Here is a 21,148-nt window from a genome sequence, read left to right on the forward strand (position 1 = left end):
ACGTCAAAACCAGACTGAGTGGGCGACAGAAGTGAAGGGCCGTCCTCTCAGCTGGACGGGCACCTGCATCTTCACACACACACACACGCACACACACACACGCACACACACACTCACACTCACACTCACACACTGCATAATAGCCTCATTGTGAGATATGGAGAATGCCAAAGCTACATTAAATGTGAAAACATGTCCGACCTCAGACACACAGATCCCCTTTCACTCCACAAAGACGCTCGTTATTCTTTCCCTGACGAACTTCTGGAGGAAACATCAGGCACCAGCAGAGCCACCTGAGCTTTGAAATCACCATCTCCTAATGTCTCTCTCCCTCTCTCTCTCTCTTTTGCTCCGTTGGAGGAACAGAAACAGACAAAACACATTATCAGCAGCGTGCTCCAGTGACACAGATAAGAGCTGTCAGACCTGATGGCACAGAGAGATTCACATGAAAAGCTTCAGAATAAACTTCACTGACTTCTGCACAGAGGCAGACTAAACACCACAGTGAACGCAGCACTGAAACAATGTGACCCGAACAAATAAAGGCTCCTAATCACAATTATACGATGACAATGTTCGCGTGCTAACATTTTTTATTAAACATACAGCACAGCTGAGGCTGATGGGAAGGTTGTTGCTTTTGCAGGTATTTGGTCATAAACTGAGGAACTGGACTCTAAAATCAGACTGGTAATTGTGCTAAAAGGTCAGGAGGTCAGAGTCATTAGGACATTCTGCAGGAATCATGAGTGTTTATAGTGAAGAGAGCGAACATTTAACACTAAACCTAAATGTGCCAGTCTGCTGGTGGTGCTGAGGAAGTCACCAACGTCATACTGACACTACATCTGGAGCGATATATAAAAATTAACATCAACATCATTATCCATACAGCTTATTCTTCTAAGGTTGTGATTGGCTGGAGCCAATCCCAGCTGACATTGGGCAGGTCTGGGCAGGTCACCTGTCTATCACAGGGCTGATATATAGAGAGTGTCGACCCACCCTGACGTCACCACTGGGGTGTGAGCTGCTGCTCTGAAGCCTCGGCTTGTAATGTGTCCGTCGCCATCTTGGTTTTTTTGAAACCAGAAGAAACCATATTTGGAGGAGAAGGTGGAGCTGAGGAGTGAGGGGTGGAGCTGACCTGCTCAGTACTCTATCCTGATTGTCAGGAACAGTCTGTCAATCACACGGTAGCCCCGCCCTCATGCATCCCTGCTTTATGGTCTACTTTCCTCTGAATGGATCATAATTTAAGAAATGAACCTCGTGTTGTGTTGAAGAAGACTTGAAACTAGAGACTGAGACAGAAACTCATCAGGAAAACGTTTCCTGAGGTGATAAGAGTGAACCAGCGGCTCCTTCTGCTTAGTGTTTACCCACAGACTGACAGTAACTCCACCATCCTGGACTGCAGCTGGTGACGGAGGTGCTTGTTCTGCTCAGGTGGAGAACTGGTTCATGTGGAGCTGCAACAGACTCACTGAGGAGCAGAAAAGGATGATGTCTGCAGCTGCAGTTAGCAGCTAGCTGTTTAACTGTTAACAATGAGCTGTTAGCATCTGGTTAGCAGCTAGCTGTTTAACTGTTAACAATGAGCTGTTAGCATCTGGTTAGCAGCTAGCTGTTTAACTGTTAACATGTTCTGTTAGCAGCTAGCTGTTTAACTGTTAACAATGAGCTGTTAGCATCTGGTTAGCAGCTAGCTGTTTAACTGTTAACATGTTCTGTTAGCAGCTAGCTGTTTAACAGTTAACATGTTCTGTTAGCATCTGGTTAGCAGCTAGCTGTTTAACTGTTAACAATGAGCTGTTAGCATCTGGTTAGCAGCTAGCTGTTTAACTGTTAACAATGAGCTGTTAGCATCTGGTTAGCAGCTAGCTGTTTAACTGTTAACAATGAGCTGTTAGCATCTGGTTAGCAGCTAGCTGTTTAACTGTTAACATGTTCTGTTAGCAGCTAGCTGTTTAACTGTTAACAATGAGCTGTTAGCATCTGGTTAGCAGCTAGCTGTTTAACTGTTAACAATGAGCTGTTAGCATCTGGTTAGCAGCTAGCTGTTTAACTGTTAACAACGAGCTGTTAGCATCTGGTTAGCAGCTAGCTGTTTAACTGTTAACAACGAGCTGTTAGCATCTGGTTAGCAGCTAGCTGTTTAACTGTTAACAATGAGCTGTTAGCATCTGGTTAGCAGCTAGCTGTTTAACTGTTAACAATGAGCTGTTAGCAGCTAGCTGTTTAACTGTTAACAATGAGCTGTTAGCATCTGGTTAGCAGCTAGCTGTTTAACTGTTAACAATGAGCTGTTAGCATCTGGTTAGCATCCAGCTGTTTAACTGTTAACAATGAGCTGTTAGCATCTGGTTAGCAGCTAGCTGTTTAACTGTTAACAATGAGCTGTTAGCATCTGGTTAGCAGCTAGCTGTTTAACTGTTAACATGTTCTGTTAGCAGCTAGCTGTTTAACTGTTAACAATGAGCTGTTAGCATCTGGTTAGCAGCTAGCTGTTTAACTGTTAACAATGAGCTGTTAGCATCTGGTTAGCAGCTAGCTGTTTAACTGTTAACATGTTCTGTTAGCATCTAGCTGTTTAACTGTTAACAATGAGCTGTTAGCATCTGGTTAGCAGCTAGCTGTTTAACTGTTAACAATGAGCTGTTAGCATCTGGTTAGCAGCTAGCTGTTTAACTGTTAACAATGAGCTGTTAGCATCTAGCTGTTTAACTGTTAACAATGAGCTGTTAGCATCTGGTTAGCATCTAGCTGTTTAACTGTTAACAATGAGCTGTTAGCATCTGGTTAGCAGCTAGCTGTTTAACTGTTAACAATGAGCTGTTAGTATCTGGTTAGCAGCTAGCTGTTTAACTGTTAACATGTTCTGTTAGCAGCTAGCTGTTTAACTGTTAACATGTTCTGCTAGCATCTAGCTGTTTAACAGTTAACATGTTATGTTAGCATCTGGTTAGCAGCTAGCTGTTTAACTGTTAACAATGAGCTGTTAGCAGCTGCAGTTAGCAGCTAGCTGTTTAACTGTTAACAATGAGCTGTTAGCATCTGGTTAGCAGCTAGCTGTTTAACAGTTAACATGTTCTGTTAGCATCTAGCTGTTTAACTGTTAACATGTTCTGTTAGCAGCTAGCTGTTTAACAGTTAAAAATGAGCTGTTAGCATCTGGTTAGCAGCTAGCTGTTTAACAGTTAACATGTTCTGTTAGCATCTAGCTGTTTAACAGTTAACATGTTCTGTTAGCATCTGGTTAGCAGCTAGCTGTTTAACAGTTAACATGTTCTGTTAGCATCTAGCTGATTAACTGTTAACATGTTCTGTTAGCAGCTGGTTAGCAGCTAGCTGTTTAACTGTTAACATGGTTTGTTAGCAGAGACTGAACTTTTTAATTAAACATCTAAATACAGAAACTTTTATTGAGGCGATCTGTACGATTCCTCTGAAAAGTAGATCATATGACAAAGTAAGATCGTCCATGATATAAGGTCACCCCCCCCCCCCCCCCCCCCCCCCCCCCCCCCAAGCTAAAGCACAATAATCAGACATTAGGTCAATTATTATGCTATTATTATTATTATGCTATTGTGATGGAAACTTCCGTGTTAGAAATCTTAAAAGAGAGGGAGCTTCCCCAACTGCACCTCGTGCCAGGGAGGCAGGAGATGGTTATCAGTTTGGATGCAGGGCTCGTGAACCTCCTCCTGACAGGCGTGGAGCTGTGAAATGACTCCTCCAATCACAGAGCAGAGCCCAGAAGCTCTGCTGAAAGGCAGGAATGCATCTCTAAGCTTCAGCTGAGCTTCCTGTGTGTCCTTTTAGGAAACTGATGTCCAGTCATTTGGCTGTCTTTCCAACAACACATCAGTTATAACTGATTAGTTTTCTGGTTAAGGGAAAACTCAACCTTGAAAGTTCTTGCATTGCCACTGTGTGTGCTACTTTTCCTGCTGCTCGTCCATGAAGCTGTAATGCTCTGTGTATCCTGAGGGCCAGTGCTCCAGCACTTTATGATTCGTCTTGAAGTCCAGCTGCAGGTTGAAGGTTTTATCAGGTGCCCGTGTTGGATGAGACATACGCAGTTTTGCAGCTCTTTGAAAACTTTCACCACATCTTCTGAAATTAGAGGCTGAAGACAGACGCCACATACCAGCCCTGCTGTCTGCAGATGACTATCCTCCGAAAACAGAAGGACTTCATATGTTCTAGATGCAACACACTCTGTTTTTGTAATGAGGAAAAAAGTCTAGAGATTAACCCTGACACACACACACACGCACACACACACACACACACACACACACACTGTCCTCTTGATTTTCTAGTGTTTGAATGGAAACATCTGCTAAAGCCACAAAACAGTGCAGAGTATCACCTCACCGTGACCCTGAACCTCAAACAGGTGACCTGCTGAGGTCAGTCAGCAATTAGTACAAACCTCAACCTTCTCACAATCCCTGACACCAAACTCCTGAAGGAATGACAGTGCAAACCTGCAGAGCTTCTACCATTCACCAAGCGCCGTCACACACACTAGAGGAAACCTGTGTACACTGACCTGGAGCTCCCTGCTCCTCCTCTGCAGGCCAGTGTTGAGAGCCTCCTCTGCCTCCAGCCTGGAGCTGGTGCTGTTGATCTCCAGATCCTTCCTGCAGAGAGAACGAGAGCTTATAAACTAAATCAGGTCGAATCCAATTGGTTCAAAAACTTGTTATTAGTGCAACAAAGGCCATTTCATTGAGCTCCATGTTTACTGTTACACCAATCAAAAGGCTCGTAGACTCAAAGGTCACTTACGAGCTTTAACTGCAAACTTTACATCTGTGTGATGCTTTTTTCTTTCTCTGATTCTGAGAAGTACTAGTTGTTCTTTTCCATTTACTATACATCTGTGTATCATGCATCAATCCTTCATTTTACTGTGTTTGTGTATGTGCTGTGCCAACATATTTTAAATCAAAGCCAATAAAGTTTTATTGAATTAAAAGCTGAAGTGAGTGACTGTTTGAGGAACAGCCCCTCAGCAACCAGGTGAGTCATCTCTTTATTAATGCTGAGGAGGGTCACAGAGTCGTTGATGCCAAACAGAACAAGTTCTAACGTCATAAAACTTCATGACTGAGCTGATGTTGTTCCTCACTGTGTACATGTGTGTGTTCTCTGACAGTTCATTTGATTGTTGCTGCAAGGTAAAGTACAGACAGTGATTTTCCACGGCAGAGAGCGACGTGTTGGGATTTTAGTGAGTGGGGGTGGGAGGTGGGTGATGGGGGGTATCTGGACTGAAGAGCAGGTATATTACATATTACAGCCTCCAGAGTGGGAGCTCTTCTGCCTCAGGACAGGAGCATCACGTCAGACTGTCAGCATGTTGTTGAAGTCCATCAGTTTGTCTCTGTCCTGAGGTAACAGATACGATCAGAGCAGCTCTCCATTCAGTCCACAGCTGTGGATCAGACCTGTTGTCACACGCATCCGCTCTAAGTGTAGGCTGATGTAAATGTTTATGAGGTGTGTTAGAGCGAACAGGAACATCTAGGCCAACGACGATGTAAGATAAAACACGATATATATTCTAGGGCTGTCAGCGTTAATGCGTTAATGTGTTATTCATGATGAGACTAAGGACCGAGCGGAACACTTTTTCTTTTTTTTTTTTTTTTTTAATCGTGTTAATCTCATGCCACCAAAGATTCTTTATTTTCCACCGTCACTGCTGCTGTTACCAAAGGTTCTACAGCACTACGTTCGAGAATCTTTGGCTGCTACTATTTTGACCCTGTGAGGCATCCTTACTTGTTGTCAAGCTGCCACAGACACTTCCTACAAAGATTCTACATGGTGGAGCAAGATACTTCACAGCAAGTCCAGTCTATGGAGCAAAAGGGGGCGGTTACGGTCTGTATAAAGGGGCATGTCGGGAGACCTGCAGTGTTTAAATCCAACGCCTCAATCGTTGGCGAAGATCGAATGAGCTGGAAGATAAAAATATAACTTACCCAGAGCTCGTCTACAGATCAATAAGTGATCAGACATCTTCATAATTAGCCGTCAGACATGCTAACGTTAGCTTCTAGTTCAGACAGACTGACGGCTCTGTGTTGTCAAGCAAGAGAAAACTGTTCTGACATGCAAAATAACAGAATTTTAATCATGATAAACACGTGAAATTCAGTGATTAATCACGATTATGTAAAAATTAATTGTTTGACAGCCCTAACGTATTCTGTTAATATATACGTTTCTGTGGGCGTGTCTTCACTCCTCTTTTCATCTACTGCTTCATGACTGATCCCAAGTTAGAGAGAAAAAACAACAACTGTAATGTGGCTCAGTCAACTGTAGACAACATGCTCATATTTACAAAACCAGTGTGTTATCATCATTTAATATAAGAGAATATCAAAGGGAAACATGAGGAAGATCAGAGGCTGCAGCTCTGTGAGGCTGTACTTTACCACAGTGCAGCTCTGAGCTAAATGTTAGCATGCTAAAATGCTAACATGCTCACAACGACTTTTTAAAAGTCAGCTATTTACCAGGTATATTTACCAACTGAACCATCTTAGTTCAGCATGTTAGCATTTTAACTTTTGCTAAGTAGCACTAAACACAAAGTACAGCTGGGGCTGATGGGAGTGTCTTTAGTTTTGCAGGTGTTTGGTCATAAACCAAAGTATCAGACAAATGGAAAGTTTGAGCTGAGTAAAAGTTAAGGGATCTCCAAAGTGACCAAAGTTCATCCTGTGGGGATAATGAATGAAGATTTTTGAGCCAACCATTCTTGATAATTGTTGACATACATTCAAGAATTTCCCTATAGGGATCAATAAAGTATTTTTTATCTTTATCTCTCATTTTTTCACACTTCACTAAAACCAAAAATGGAAACCTGGCATCGTCATCTGGGAACAGATTCTTCAGGTTTCATCCTCTGGGGACCATGAATGTCTAAACTCATTGAACAGTAATGTGTCTAAAAGCTGCTGAGGCAGTCCAAAATGTCAACGTCATGGTGTCCCCACAGGAAAAGTCAGAGGATCACAAAGGTCAATGGGGTTCATCCTCTGGGACCATGAATGTCTGTATAAAATTTCATGGACTCCACCCTCCACCAGCTGGTGAGATATTAAAGTCTGGACTGAAGTGATGGACCAGCATTACCACATTGACAACCACGCCACCAGCATGGCTAAAAATAGATTTAATATGAACCAACAGCAGAATTGAATTTCAGCCTCAGAGAACTGTTTGCTGTGGTTTGTCTGGATGAGATCTTCTTCTCTGTTGCTGCCTGTTCTGTGACGCTGGCCAGGATTTTTCCACACACTGTGAACTCTATGACATCAGCAGTGAGTCTCTTTGACTGACCTTTTGATGAGGTCTTCCAGACCACTCCTCATCTTCTCCATCTCCCCCAGACTATCCTGAGCAGATCTGCTGTCACCCTCCAGCTTCCTCCTGCTCCTCTCCAGCTCGCCGCGCTGAAGCCGCTCCAGCTGGTACTCCAGCTGAAACGTTACAGGACGGAGAACACATTGATTCTGTGATAATGATGTAAAGCAGCTGCAGAAAGTCTGATTCAGAGGAGGGTTCAACTGAAGACTAAAAAGGGTCATTAATATTCGTCAACTATAATTGTCAGTAGTTAAAATATTTTGTGTCAGTAATCAATATCTTTTATATCGACCATTTATTATGTTTGACCATTTTTATGCGTAAAATTACATGTATTCAGTGTTTCTCCAGATCTGCCAAAGCCTATTGGCTAACAGGGTTACAATTAAGTCAAATGACCTTCAGTTTCCACTCCTCATATTACTGTCAAACAGTCGGTTCATAACCCTGATATTACTACAGTGTTTAACATGTGCAGTGTGTTTCTGTTGGATACAGACCAATATATTGGTTGTATATTGACCTTTAATCAAAAATCAGGAGTCTGGAGTCTACGTCTGATATGATGAAGAAGTTGAAGAACTGTTGAAGGACTTTTTTGTTACTGTTTTTAACTCTCTGCTGTTTTTATAGTGTTACAGATATAAACACACTTAAATTATATACAGTTCATTTTCATGAGATTTGATTTATGGTATTTTTGTATTGACAATGGATCAAATGACTGGGTGTATATGAAGTAGATCAGTCATAGTGATACAACCATAAAGAATTAACATTCATCTGTGCAGTGCAGCAACTGTTTGCTAACATATCAACTTCAAGGGTGTTAAGATGTCAGTGTTGTATTAGCAGCTTGTTCCAGCTGCAAAGTCGCTGAAATACCCACAATTCAAGGTTAGCACCTATGTGACTCTGACAGAAGATACAACACAGTCTTCTTCCTCCAAATGAAAAGCTATATAGGTGTCATTACGGTAATTTCACCAGGCGGACATTCTGAGGCTCCGGTGTTAAAGGATTAAACCAATCATTAACCTCCAGGTCTGAAACATGAAGCTTCAGCAGTGAACAGCTGAGAGCTGCAGTTCCTCTAATGACCACTAGAGTCTGGCTCCAGCAGTGAGTCAGTCCCAGAGACTCCCATGTTCAAATGTCCTCAACTCTCAATGAGAATTCTCAATGCAAATTGAGGGCGTGGCCTCTTTGAATGACAGGTGGGTGAGCATATGTTTGACACAAACTGACATCATACAGATGGGAATTAGGGGCGGAGTCAGGCACTGCCAAGATGGCAATGGTGGAGCAGCTCACTCTGAGCTTCAAAACCATCCATCTTTATTTACAGTCTATGAGTAAACCTTCGCTCAATAAAGACACTCTGCAGTCTTACTTGGTCTGGTATGACCATTAGCATACAGTGGCTAATGTTAGCTAATGTTAGCAAACATTATGTACATATTGCTGTGTAAATGACATTTTTTATAACCACTGTGCCTCTGTCACATGTTAGCATGTCAGAGCTAAACATCCCAATGTTATCATCACCACAGTAAACAGAACTTTAGTTAAATCTGTGGGAACAGCACAACAAACTGAAAACACAACACTGACATACAATATCCAGCATAAACACAGCAGCATTAACATTCATTTGGTTTCATATCACTGGCTCTGTTTTGGTCTCCACCAGCTCCTGAGCAAAATATCTGGCTCTTAGCTGCTAAATCCTCCACTACGTTCACCAGCAGGTTGCTAACATTGTCTGTATGTTTTTACAGTCGCTACAGTCTTTTCGCTAAAAACAGCAGCTTCTGTGGCTAAAAATGAGGTTTAAGAATGCTGAACCACAGCAGTAAAGTTATGAACCGACAAACCACAAACAAGAAATATAAATATAACACGTATGTACTTACATCCTCAGCCTGCATCTGCAGCTTGGTTCTCTCTTTGGTCAGTAGGTTCACTTTCTCCTCCTCGCTCTGCAGGTCCTCGATGGCCTGCTGTCGGGGTGAAACAAGATGTCTGAGCCTGAGCTGCACATGTCCCTAAACCACTGAGCCTCCACCTCACTGCCCCACACCCATCTGTCGGCCACATTGGCAGCTCGGAGAGATAGAAGTTGTTTGGTTGCACAGAAAATGTCAGAAGTCGTCTCTGGTTTGATCTGACGGATCAGAGGTTTTCTCTCTGTCTTTCCATCAACTAGGAACAAAGCACTGGAACGTCACACTCAGTGACTCAGAGCCTGAACACACTGAAACAGCTGTAAGAGCCGCCACGATGCCAAGACCATCCATTTTATCTTGTTGCTCACAGGCTTCTCTTTGTATTCCAGACTAAATCCATAATGTGAGACGTGTTGAACAAACAGTGGGGAGATAATGAGGTTCGATGGTGAACTGCTTCCACAGATTACACGGTGAAGCGGACTGCTACTGACGGTCAGAGCATCTGGGAGGGATTAGTGAACAGGGCCTCCTGTAGCTGCCACAGAGCATGAGGAGGTTTATAAAGATTTCTGTCGATTTCAGACCATCTGCTTTGCTTTTGAGAGTACAGAGCTGTGTGTGTGATAGAGAGCACATTTATCACCAGTGCCACTTCTGGCAGGTCTACGGTCATATGGTTCCGTTTCCCTCAACTTTTGTTTCATTCTCAGTCCAGCAGTCAGTGATGTATCTCTGTATATCCACTAATAAACAGCCACACAGACAGTCGAACAGCAGGACATGCTGTAAGTACAGGAATAGTTTACACTGAGCCTGACATAAAACTTTATTATAACTGAGTCTGTGGTTTACAGCACAGGAGATGGTCATAGTTCATTCTGTACTTTGCTCATCCTGGAGTTTTCAGCCACATCTCATGAGCTGTTTCCAGATCAGAGGTCGCATCCGTCAGAGGACCCATCATAGACCGTGAAGGTCGAACTGAAATGAGACGTTCTGGCCTACGGAGGATTTCCTCTTTGCATCACCAGCTGTGCCGTCCTTAACCAGTGTGTTGCAAAGCGCGGCTCCTGACGCCTAGAAACTGTGACATGTCATTTTTTTCACAAAACCTTGAGGTTTTAAGGCCCATGGTTTTTACAGTTGCACCACTAGTTGTTGAACTGAGTTGAATCAAATTCTTACTTTTTAAAAGTGCAATCTTCAGGCTCTCTGTCGGCAGTGTTTGCTTTCATTACCGGCGCACAATGAATCTTGGATTCTGATTGGAGGGACACGTTTCTCAGCAGCATTTGAAGGAGATTTTGAAATGCCACAGTCTAGTCGCGTTGCTGTGACGCAATCAGTCTTCAAATGCAGCCTCTGAAGGATGACACCCCTGAATCCGGACACAGTGTGGTCTTCATCAGTGAATAGAGTTTGTTCTGTTGACTCTTCCTATCTATGGAGGGAACTTTGAAGTTATGTGATGAAAACCGAAATATTTCCAAGATGTCTGAGCCTGGGCTGCACATGTGTGAGATCAGGAGAAGAATCGAGTAAGAAAACCAAGTCATTTTATTTGTGGTGGAGATCTGACAAAATGGTTAGAGGATTTTTTCCTACAAAATGCAGGAAGACTAAAACATGATTGAATCATCTAATGTAATTTCTCAGGCTGACTGTGTAAGTTGTATGTTGTTGAGTTGTGTTCTTACAACATCACTAATGTTTCCATCAGTCCTCAAACACAGAAATCTGTGACTTTAATCATGGTAACGCCTGTCAGTGATGTCATATCCTCTCTGCTCAGGTGTCAGTGTTGTGTTTGTCTGACAGAAGCTCAGGTTGAAGTCTCATGTTTCAGATCCTCTCTTTCCTCCTCTGTGGTTTTCAGCTCTGTGTCTGAACCAGATGAAGGATTTTAGTCGTTGACATCTGGATCTGAAGTTATCAGAGGAACAAGCTGAGGAAATGTTAGACAGCTCAGCTCCAGCCAATCAGAGACGACCTGTGTCACTGAAGAGCGTCGACCAATCACTGACTTTAAATGTGAAACAGTTTGATTCCATGTTTGATTCAGAGGAGAAGGAGACCTCTGTGGAGAATTCAGCTCCAGGTCAAAACCTCCTGAACCACTGACACTGAAGGATCCAGACCAGGAGAAGACTACAATTCCCATGATCCCACACTGCTCCATGATGTCACCCAACGCCGTCTTTTGTTATAGTTTTGATTGAGAGACCTTTCGAAGCAGAAGTGTTACTGTCTTCACTCAGCTAATCTAACATTGTGCAAAAATATGAGTTTGAATGAACATAATTAAAGATTCCCTGTGAACGTTTTGACAAAGTGGGGATATGAAGCCATGTTTTTAAAGGTGGGCCTCTTCTCCGTCCAGACTAACACACCTGAAAACACATCACACGACCACTCAGGCACACTGAGCATGTGCAAGCCAGTGTAAACAGGAAGTAGAATGTCTCCTGTTGTAGAGTTCAAATAGAGAACAGAACTGAACAACAGCTGCTGCAAAGACAACAAGGTCAGTAACACTTTCATTCATTCTCCATGTTGTTTCACCACTGGTAGTCCAGGCTGATAAGAGCCAATCAGGAGCCACCGTGGGCGTCTACATCCAAAGGTCTCTGTTTGTGTCCGTCCAGGCTACAACACAACCGGGAGTTTTAGACTCAAACGGGTCCAGCAGCGTTTCTGAAAGTCTCTGGAGGAGAGTGGACGGAGGAGGAAGCAGAGAAGAAGAGATGAATTTAAACTAAAACAGAAGAAGAGATGAGTTTAAAACTAAAACAGAAGAAGAGCTGAAAGGCAGTAGAGTGGTTGCAGCCTTATTTTTGACTGTGTTTTTTTTTTCCATCTGTCTTCACTTCCACATCTTCACGGAAGTGCCATATTAAATTGCTGTAATGTCCCTTTAAAACGGCATCACTGCACAGTGCACAGCCACATTTGACCCCGCCCCTTTACAACGCTCACTGTGCTCTCACCTGGCTCAGCTCCACCAGATGGTCTTTCTCCTTCTGGAGTTTCTGCACCTCCTTGTCTCTCTGCAGAAGCTGCTCCGACAGCCTCCTCACCTCGCCGTCTGACGACTGGAGAGAGGGGAGGTCATCAGATGATACCGAACCAAACCAAAACTGATTCTTTATTACTTCCATCAGCACGTCCTGATGTCGCTCTGCTGAAACCCTCCTCTCTGTGGTTATCATGGGCGTGCAGCCATGATGGCTGGGGAATATCTGCAAGCTCTGACTTTTCAGTCACAGCATAAAACAATTATCTTCTTCTAATAAACATCACAGCTTTATATTTGCATCAGGACTTTTTTGCTGCTATTAAATGAGGAAGTAACCACACATGTGTGATAGTTAAGAATCTGTTGGAGCTTTATTTGTCTTCTTCAAAAAGGCCACAAATATGTTTTACAACACATCTCAGGCCGGACAGATGAGCGTTTGTTCCTTTGGATCAGACACATCATGTCCGGCCTTCATGCCTGTTATGACAACACACTACAAATATTAGACGGGGTCATTTTTTCAAAGCCTTGTGTCAACTCTGCTCTCAAACACGTCTGTTCTTGTTGCGCCTCCTGTGTCTGCATCCTCTCACACGTCTCTCTTACAGTATCTTCACCTCTCAGAGACCAATTATCCCAGAAAACCTTCATTAAAACCAGAGGATCAACTTCCTCACTTCATCAACCAGATCAAATTAATCAGTATAAACTCCCTGAGGTTCAATTATCAACATCTTGTGCCAATTAAAACAGTTTTTTCCATCTTCACATACAGTACAGAGAGAACAGTACATTCCTGTGACATTCCTGAGCTCAGATAGCATCTTAATCCTTTAATACACCTCAGTGAGACAGATAAAGGGGTCTGGTGAGGGGCTGTAATGGAGATGTCAGAGTAACTGTCACAGAGGAGACAGTGCTTCATCGTTAAACATTTAATGTGTTTGGGTCTTATTTACCACTTATAATACTATAATAATACAAACAATTCTGTTTCTGAATGGCAGCAGCAACATTCTGTAAAACCACCAGAGACTCGTCTGCCCATCCTCCTGTCTGTCACTCAGCGAAGCTGCTTTGGTCAACCTCGAGTTTAAAGAATGAGGAACGAAGCTTTAGTGTCACATGACAACACAAAGAGGACGAGAAGAGACAGTAATTAGGCAGATGTGGAAGCTGGAGATGCTAATTTAGCCTTACTTCTAATGCTAACCTGATGCTGATTCGGGGTAGGGCTGGTGGTGGTGGCTGTAAGGGTTAGGGTTAGGTACAACCATCTGTAAAAGGTCCCATCAGCTCCTGAGGTGAGGATCCGATAACGTCCTACCTGTTTCTCCTGCTCAGCTGCAGTCAGGGCGCCGTCCAGTTCATCCAGGTCCCGTCTGAGGCTGCTGCACTCGGCCTCCAGCCTGTCCCTGTGCAGGACCAGCTGGGCCGAGCAGGCCTCCTCCTCCTCCAGACGGTCCGACAGACCCGACAGCTGCCGCTCCAGCTCGCGCTGGACCTTCTCCAGCTGGACACAGCGCTGCTCGGACGCCTGGGCGCTCTCCTGCTCCTACAGGTTCGCAAACACAGAATTACAGTTGGTGAATGAATGCATTTCTGTTACATGCAGTACTGCATATATTTTGAATTTTGCACAATGCACCACATGTTTCAGATTTTGGATTGGCTGGAGATATATTTTTAAAATTTCTTTTTATTTTATATTAATTTTTCTTTGTCCAGTTGTGCTGCTATATTAATGTTGAGTCCTTGAATCCTGGTAAACCTGCTGCAGATCTACAGTTTCTTACACTTCACATTTCCACACTTGCTCTTATGCTTTGTAAAGCACTTCAACCTCAACAGCAATCATGTTGCATGACACTCAAATGAATAATGGTATTTCGCAGAGGAAATTTTCTATCTAACAGAGTTAAAAGAAAGAAAGAAAGAAAGAAAGAGAGGTCAAATGAGGAGAAAAAACAACATTAATGAAAGACTACATCTAAAATGTCAATGTGAAGGGATGAGTCGAATAAAAGTAGAAGTTTAAGATAATTAACTGATACAAAGAGGATCTTACCGCAGGTTAAGATGAACCTTGTCCTCCCCCAAGTCAGAAGAAAACTTCCCTTTGTTAGTCTGCACTTGTGTTAATATAGCAGAGCTGAACACGGTGACGTACAGTGCTGACCTGATAAGCAAGTTCTACCAAAAACCAGATCACTTAGTCAACAGCCATCCATAAGAGGAGTGAAAGGACCTGACTGTGAGAGTCTTGTTATTACTGTTACTTATGGACCAGTCATCATGGGCAAGGCATTTGGAACAAGCTAATAGCATACCCAAATATCTGGGCATCTGTGAAATGATCAGGCGACCACATTTCCATCTGCATTTATTTCCATAAAAGTACTTGGTTTGAGTTTGTTCCCTGCCTTTTAGAAACGCTCAGTTTTCTGTCTTGTGCTGAGCTGTTTGCACCTTTAACACTTTCCCCCAGTGACGACTCAACAAGTGAACGTACGACAAGATCCATCACAGCTTCAACACACAGGACATGTGCACACGAATGCACATGTCTGCCCATACAGGTTGGTGTTGCACAATCACATATGACTGCACAGGCTGTGCAGTGTGCGCAGCACGTTAGCAGCTCTGAGAGGACACGAGTTTGTTGTAGAAGCCAAAGAATAACTGGTTGCTGTCTTCTGAGAGCGCAGGGAACTGGTGACTGTCGCTTTACAAGAGCTTCAACCATCGTTGTGTTTACAAGAGAAGAGGTTAAAATCCGTCCTCTGAGCAGCTCCGTCTTCAGGTCAGACAGGAAGCTACAGTGACGAGACTGACCGGGGCTAGCTGTTAGCATGCTAACTTCAGCAGAAGAACAGACGTGATAGTCAACACTGGTGTTTGTCTCCACCTCTGGAGACAGATGTTGGTGAATAAAGGATGAAGTTTGATGCTGAACTCACAACATTTATTTTGACTAGTGAGTAAACAGCAGCTAATGCTAATGCTAAACTTACAAATAGCTCCTTTAAGTGATTTTTTTTTAAAGTAACTTTCCCAGCACTGGAGGCTCGTGAACATAGTTTGAAACTAACTAAGAAGAAGCAGAGACGGCTGCAGTTGTTCTGCTTGTGCAGCCAGTGCCTGTAGTGCAGCGGCTGTGTGGACAAGCCTGAGCGGACACAACAAACTGGAGGGCAGGAGGACGTCTGTACGGAGCCCGATGACGAAATGTACGTAACGTGGACTTCAGACATCCTGACGCACTTGTAGATGTGGAAAGTACAAGAGATTTGACTCATATCCACAAACATTGAGTCTGACAATAAAACAGAACATCAGTTTATGTTTTAGGTTCACAGAAGCTACATAAACCTACAGCCACTTACTGTATGTATAATATCAGCTTAGTTTACAATCACACATATTCACAGACCAGCAAGAGTTACCCACAGCGGCTAATCTGTGCTCCAGTGAGGTGCTATAGCTATCCCAGTCCAGGTCTTCAGGTTCTGGTTCTGGTTCTGGTCCATAGTCTGCCTGTTGCCCTCCGGCCTCCTCAGAGCCATCAGACACAGAGCAACGCTGGCGGCGCCTCACAGACATCATCTTGATGATACGTCCTGGAGTCGGTTCACTCTGCTGCAGACTTCACCTGCATGGCACTGTAGCAACTTGCCCGTTTGTTCAGACAGAGGAAAGAGCCGTAATCACTTCTTCTTCTCTGCCTTCACTCGGTGCACAGCTGTTCTGGTCGCTCCAGGTGGGTTTCAGCAGGAGGATCAGATCACAGATCCTCTCTCTCACAACACATCCTCAGCTCTGCTCTTTATTTGCCTTCCTAATCTTTCAGCCTTGTTTTTCTGAGTCTTTACTTTTCGTCCGTTCTCTCTCTCTCTTTCTCTCTCTTTCTCGTTCTCTCCTCTCAATCAACCATTCATCTTTTCACTTCAGGGTGTGCTGGTATACGACTATAATCCAGACATTCCTGCCTCCAGCCGGCTCACAGCCTGCCACTGCTAACCCTGTGCAGGTAGCCACTGCCCCGTCCACTCTTTACCACAACAACCACCTCTCCCGTCTTCTCTCCCCCACACAAGTCTCCTCCCCAGAAACAGGTGGCTCTCCAGAGTATCAGGGGGATCCAAAGGTGTCCCACAGGGCTGGTGGTTGGTGTAGGATGTCAGGTCAGGAGAAAATCCTGTAATGTTGTGCCGTTCTGCCACAGAAATGCAGCTCTCAGCTGAACCATCAAAACCACACCACAAAAAGACAAGAAAACAAGGGCACTGCTCCAGAGTCAAGAATGCCTTTGCTCCTCACATTATAATTGACATAAACGATGTATGCGCCCACGCTCACATGGTCCCCCACAGTCCCACTGCATTCATCAGCAGGAACAACAGGGCATATTGTGCTTTAGATTCTAGTGTGGATGTTTTTTCCTGAATGAAGACCCACAAAGACCCACAAAGACCAGACAAAGCAGTTCCATATCTAGAGTTAACATCAGGCCGTGTTGTAAGATGGAGAGATCATTAAGATAAGAGGGACCTTTAATCATAATCCCTGCAGAAATCAGACCAATCGGAAGGAAAACAGACTGTTCAAACATTTAACTGTCACTTTAAATTCTACAAGACATTCACAAACTAAAAAAATGAAAAACTATAACTTGATTGTGAAAGTTAATTCTTTACCCTGGAAACTGTGTTTAACAGACAACAAAGTAAACCCCATCCCCTGATGAAGACCATGGGATGCATTTGAAGGCTCCAGAAAAAAACCCAGTGGACCTTGGGTAAATTTTTTGTTGGGGATTTTACCAAACGAGCATGTTCCTGTAGGTGTAGAGGATGCGATTTGTCGGCCTGGGATTTTTTGTGTTGTGACAAATTTTACTTTTATCAAAGAAACTGCAGCTCCTGCGATCTGGATATTACACTTTCGATAATATTTAGATCAGTTGTTCGGCCCCAATAAATACTGTATAAAGAGTTTAAAGAGCTGTAGCATTTCTAAGCCAAAACGGACTGTGAGGTATGTACCATGAGAAATCAAAGGGAAATATGTGCAATAATTAACCACATGAAGATATGGAATTAAAACTTTTAAATACGCAAAAATAACATTTTTATTTAAGATGAACGGGTCCACAAAGGACCGTACAGTGTTCGACATGTAGATGTGTACTTTAAAATCTCTAATCCTTCAAAATCAGAATCAGAATCGCCTTTATTGTCATTATACATAGTACAACGAAATTTGAGCGCTGCTCCCTTGGTGCAAAACAATGCTAATTAAATAAAATAAATAAGAACCTAAAGAGAACACAAGAATTTAAAAAAATAGAGGAGGTATAAAAAGGCAAGTGATATGTACAGATATATTTACACGTGGTGTGAATGAAACCCGATTATTGCACATTAGGCCCAGTTTTATTGCACAGGTAATTGGAAGTTATGCAGTGTGATCGACCAGTCATCCGGATTTCTTTTTGTCTTTGTTGACTGCAGTGATAGCCCTCGGGAAGAAGCTATCCTTGAGTCTGTTTGTCCTAGTTTTGTGTGACCTGTACCTTCGGCCCGACGGTAACAGGTCAAACAGGTGGTTACCGGGGTGGGAGGGGTCCTTGATGATGTTTCCAGCTCTGCTCAGATAGCGAGAGTTGGCTATGTCCTCCAGGCTGGGCAGAGAGCAGCCAGTGATCTTCTGGGCTGTGCAGACGACCCTCTGTAGTGCTCTCCTGTCAGCTGCTGAGCACCCCGCGTACCACGCTCAAGATATATGCAGTTTATTTATAATGTATGTAACATGTACAAAATGTGCAACTTGGATGTTATCTAAAATCTAATATCTCGATATAGTCCAGCTCAAATGCAGCGATACACAATACTGTATTGTTGTATTTTATGTTTCAGGTTTAACCGATGCTGCCACTAAACAGCAGTTCTGTGGGGGTAAACTGCAAAACTGCAGAACTGAAAAGAAAAAAATATGAGAATATTGCATATGGTAAGAAATATCACGATATTTAATATTATCAAATATTATCAGATACTGGTCTGATCTGATACTGGCCTACAACCCACATACAAGTGCAGTGATAAAAAACTAAAACATAAACTGCTCAACACCATGACTAATTCCACTGTACAGCAACAGTGAGTCTCAGCAGAGTTTGTGGAAATACAACCTTTCTAAATTACATAAAGTTAGAATAACACTGACTCCAAAACAGCCCAAAGTGACCACAGTTATATGAGCGAGGATAAGCACTGTGCCAACGCCACTGAGCCATGGAGGACGCCCAGCCACCAACAACACACGAAAACACAGGATTTCTGAGAATTCAGATTGTTTTATTTTGACAATGTGGTCTGGGTTCTTGTGCAGAGGCAGCACAGAGAGATCTCTCTCTGTGACTCCCACTTGACATGGAGAAACCAGAGACACCACTCATGTCCAACACCAACACGCTCATATCTGACAAGAAAGCTGCCAGTGAATCAGATATGAAACTAATTCAAACATGCACCAGATTTTTAAAGCCTGAAACCAAGGACAACTGTAAAGGGAGGCCAGCTTCCTGTTTACACTGCTGCTTTTCAGTCTTAATCATTCATTCATCAAGAGATCTGACCTACAGTCACCACTGATTACAGAGGCATACGGTAACATAAGGACATGGTTACTGTACATGAAAGCACTACAGGAAAGTCCTCTTGTTACACCGATGACCTCTGACTCCTTGATGCCAAATGAAAGTCTTATTCTCAGGGTTAACGTGGTGCCTCCACAAGGTAGAAAACCTGGTATTTAATTACCAGCTGCCTCTGAGCAGCCTGAAGGTAAGATGAGTGATAACCGTGGAGGGAAAGGAGGCTGCGGGTTCAACATAGACTAAGAGTCTACAACCATGGTGGCAGCATGTGAGGCTGTACTTAGAGTTATGCTTTGAGTTAAATGCTAATGTCTACATTGCAACATGCCCACAATGACAATGTTATCATTGTGTACCAGTATATACCCAGTAAAGACCTTTTTGGATAGATGAGTATTTGTAGGCTCTAAGTTCTGAAATCTAAATGTTTGTGATTTGACATAATTGTGTTGATTAGACTTGTGCATTAATTTTCAACTAACACAATTGATGAAAGTAATAAACTCAATATGCAAACTACTACTAATGCTCAACATGAAGCCTAACATCAACCCATCTGCAGCAGTGGCTCTTGATGACCTTTGCTGGAACGGCAGGAACAGGATCCACAGGTCGATGAGCACTGAGTTTACTGACGGGCTCTGGTACATGAACTAATTGGTGAATCAAGAATCCCTTTGGTAGCAGACTGAAAGACAGGAAGTGTTGGGGCAGCTGAGTCGAGTATACTGGTTTGCAGTTCTGAACTTACTAATAGTAATGCTGCCATTTTGATTCCTGCCAATTACTTTCTTTGTGCCTTCTATCTTGGGAGCAGTATGCCGTAGTGCAGAGTTTGGCTAATACCAAACTCAAAAGGAAAAGATTTGTGAATTCCTTTTGTGCCAGTACTTATCCGTTTTTCAGATATTTGGTAAACAAGACTTTAGAAATTTGAGCGATCACTAAACTCATTAGCTGACAGTGGAACCATGAATGTCCTGTTCAATGTTCATGTTTATTTGATAAACGTCAACTTCATAGTTGTCCTAGAAAGTTTAGCACAAACTTTAGTTTAGTGTTACGATTCATCCTGTTAGGACCATGAATACCTTCACACAGCAACACATATTTTAGTCTGGATTACAGTGTTGGCCTGACCAATCAACTGCCATTGCCACCCATACAGTCTCATGGCTTGTGTGGTTTTAAAACATAACCACATAGCAAAATAAATCTTATGGCCCAGTATACACCGGGTTCCACGGCCCAAATCTGGCCCAGATAGAGCAGGATTGTTAGGCCAAACATATGTTGTGATGTGTATGAGGGTGATCACCCTCATGTAAATGCTTGCATCAGCTCACAGTGATCATGCTAGCATGTTGATGTTTAGCAGGTTTTATATCAGCCAATGTTTTGGGCTGCTAAAAAATGCTAATCAGCGCTAAATACAAAGTGCAGTTAAGGCTGATGGAAATGTCATAAGTTTTCTAATAATAATCTTCTAATAAAGCAAGCACTGGACAAACCAACACTTTTCCCTTGATGATTAGATGAAAAAGTTCAGTTCAACCTGTTGGGACCGTGAATGCTTGTGCCAAAAGTGAAGCATCCATCTGATTGTTGAGATATTTCCATAAGCAACAAAAATGTCCACCTCATGGTAGTGTTATATGAAAAGTCAGTCACTGAGGGCATGAGAATATATTGTCTGGGAGTCATAAATTATTGAAATCGTTTTCAATAACTGGGTAAAAACCCAAACTCAAAGGTCAGCACAGGATGGAATATGAAAAGTTTGAAAAGTAAACTCAGATGTGGCCGTCAGTCGCTTCCTTTTACCTGTGAAGTCCACCTGACGGTCTCTACCATAATTTGTTGGCCTAGATTTTCACCTGAAACTCACCTCAAAGTTTATCTGTCGTGACCAGTTTCTTCATAGATTCATTTGCTTCCTTCCTCTTGCCTTTGAACATTAAGTAAATCTTCAATTCCCTGGCCTCTCCTCACCCTCCTCTCTCCTCCCCTCTCCACCCTCATCCATCTCTCCCTGCCAGTCTTTTGTCCCACAGTTTGCCTTGGGCCCCAGAAACTTCAGAGCCAGTCCAGGCTGAAAGTTTTTCC

The 21,148-nt window shown here is 43.0% G+C and overlaps 1 protein-coding gene across 6 annotated transcripts in view; it reads right to left on the minus strand.

Annotated features, from left to right (window-relative positions):
* The window catches only part of LOC139608425 (myosin-16), a 54,796-nt gene that overhangs the window by 19,184 nt on the left and 14,464 nt on the right, over window positions 1–21,148 (minus strand). For 2 of the 6 annotated variants that reach the window (XM_071462142.1, XM_071462145.1), the window contains 5 exons: window positions 13,709–13,936; window positions 12,350–12,454; window positions 9,327–9,413; window positions 7,384–7,523; window positions 4,571–4,661 (listed from right to left, as the gene is read on the minus strand). In XM_071462142.1, the coding sequence (XP_071318243.1) occupies window positions 4,571–4,661; window positions 7,384–7,523; window positions 9,327–9,413; window positions 12,350–12,454; window positions 13,709–13,936 (651 nt within the window). Of the gene's footprint in view, window positions 1–4,570; window positions 4,662–7,383; window positions 7,524–9,326; window positions 9,414–11,752; window positions 11,828–11,924; window positions 11,965–12,349; window positions 12,455–13,708; window positions 13,937–14,449; window positions 15,750–15,831; window positions 20,275–21,148 lie in introns of those variants that run through there. The other 4 variants (XM_071462144.1, XM_071462147.1, XM_071462146.1 and 1 more) reach the window with 4 other exon arrangements.

The sequence above is a fragment of the Trachinotus anak genome, unplaced genomic scaffold (assembly GCF_046630095.1).
Source record: "Trachinotus anak isolate AG129_WGS33_773 ecotype Australia unplaced genomic scaffold, CSIRO_AGI_Tana_v1 ptg000025l, whole genome shotgun sequence".
Classification (NCBI taxonomy): Eukaryota; Metazoa; Chordata; class Actinopteri; order Carangiformes; family Carangidae; genus Trachinotus; species Trachinotus anak.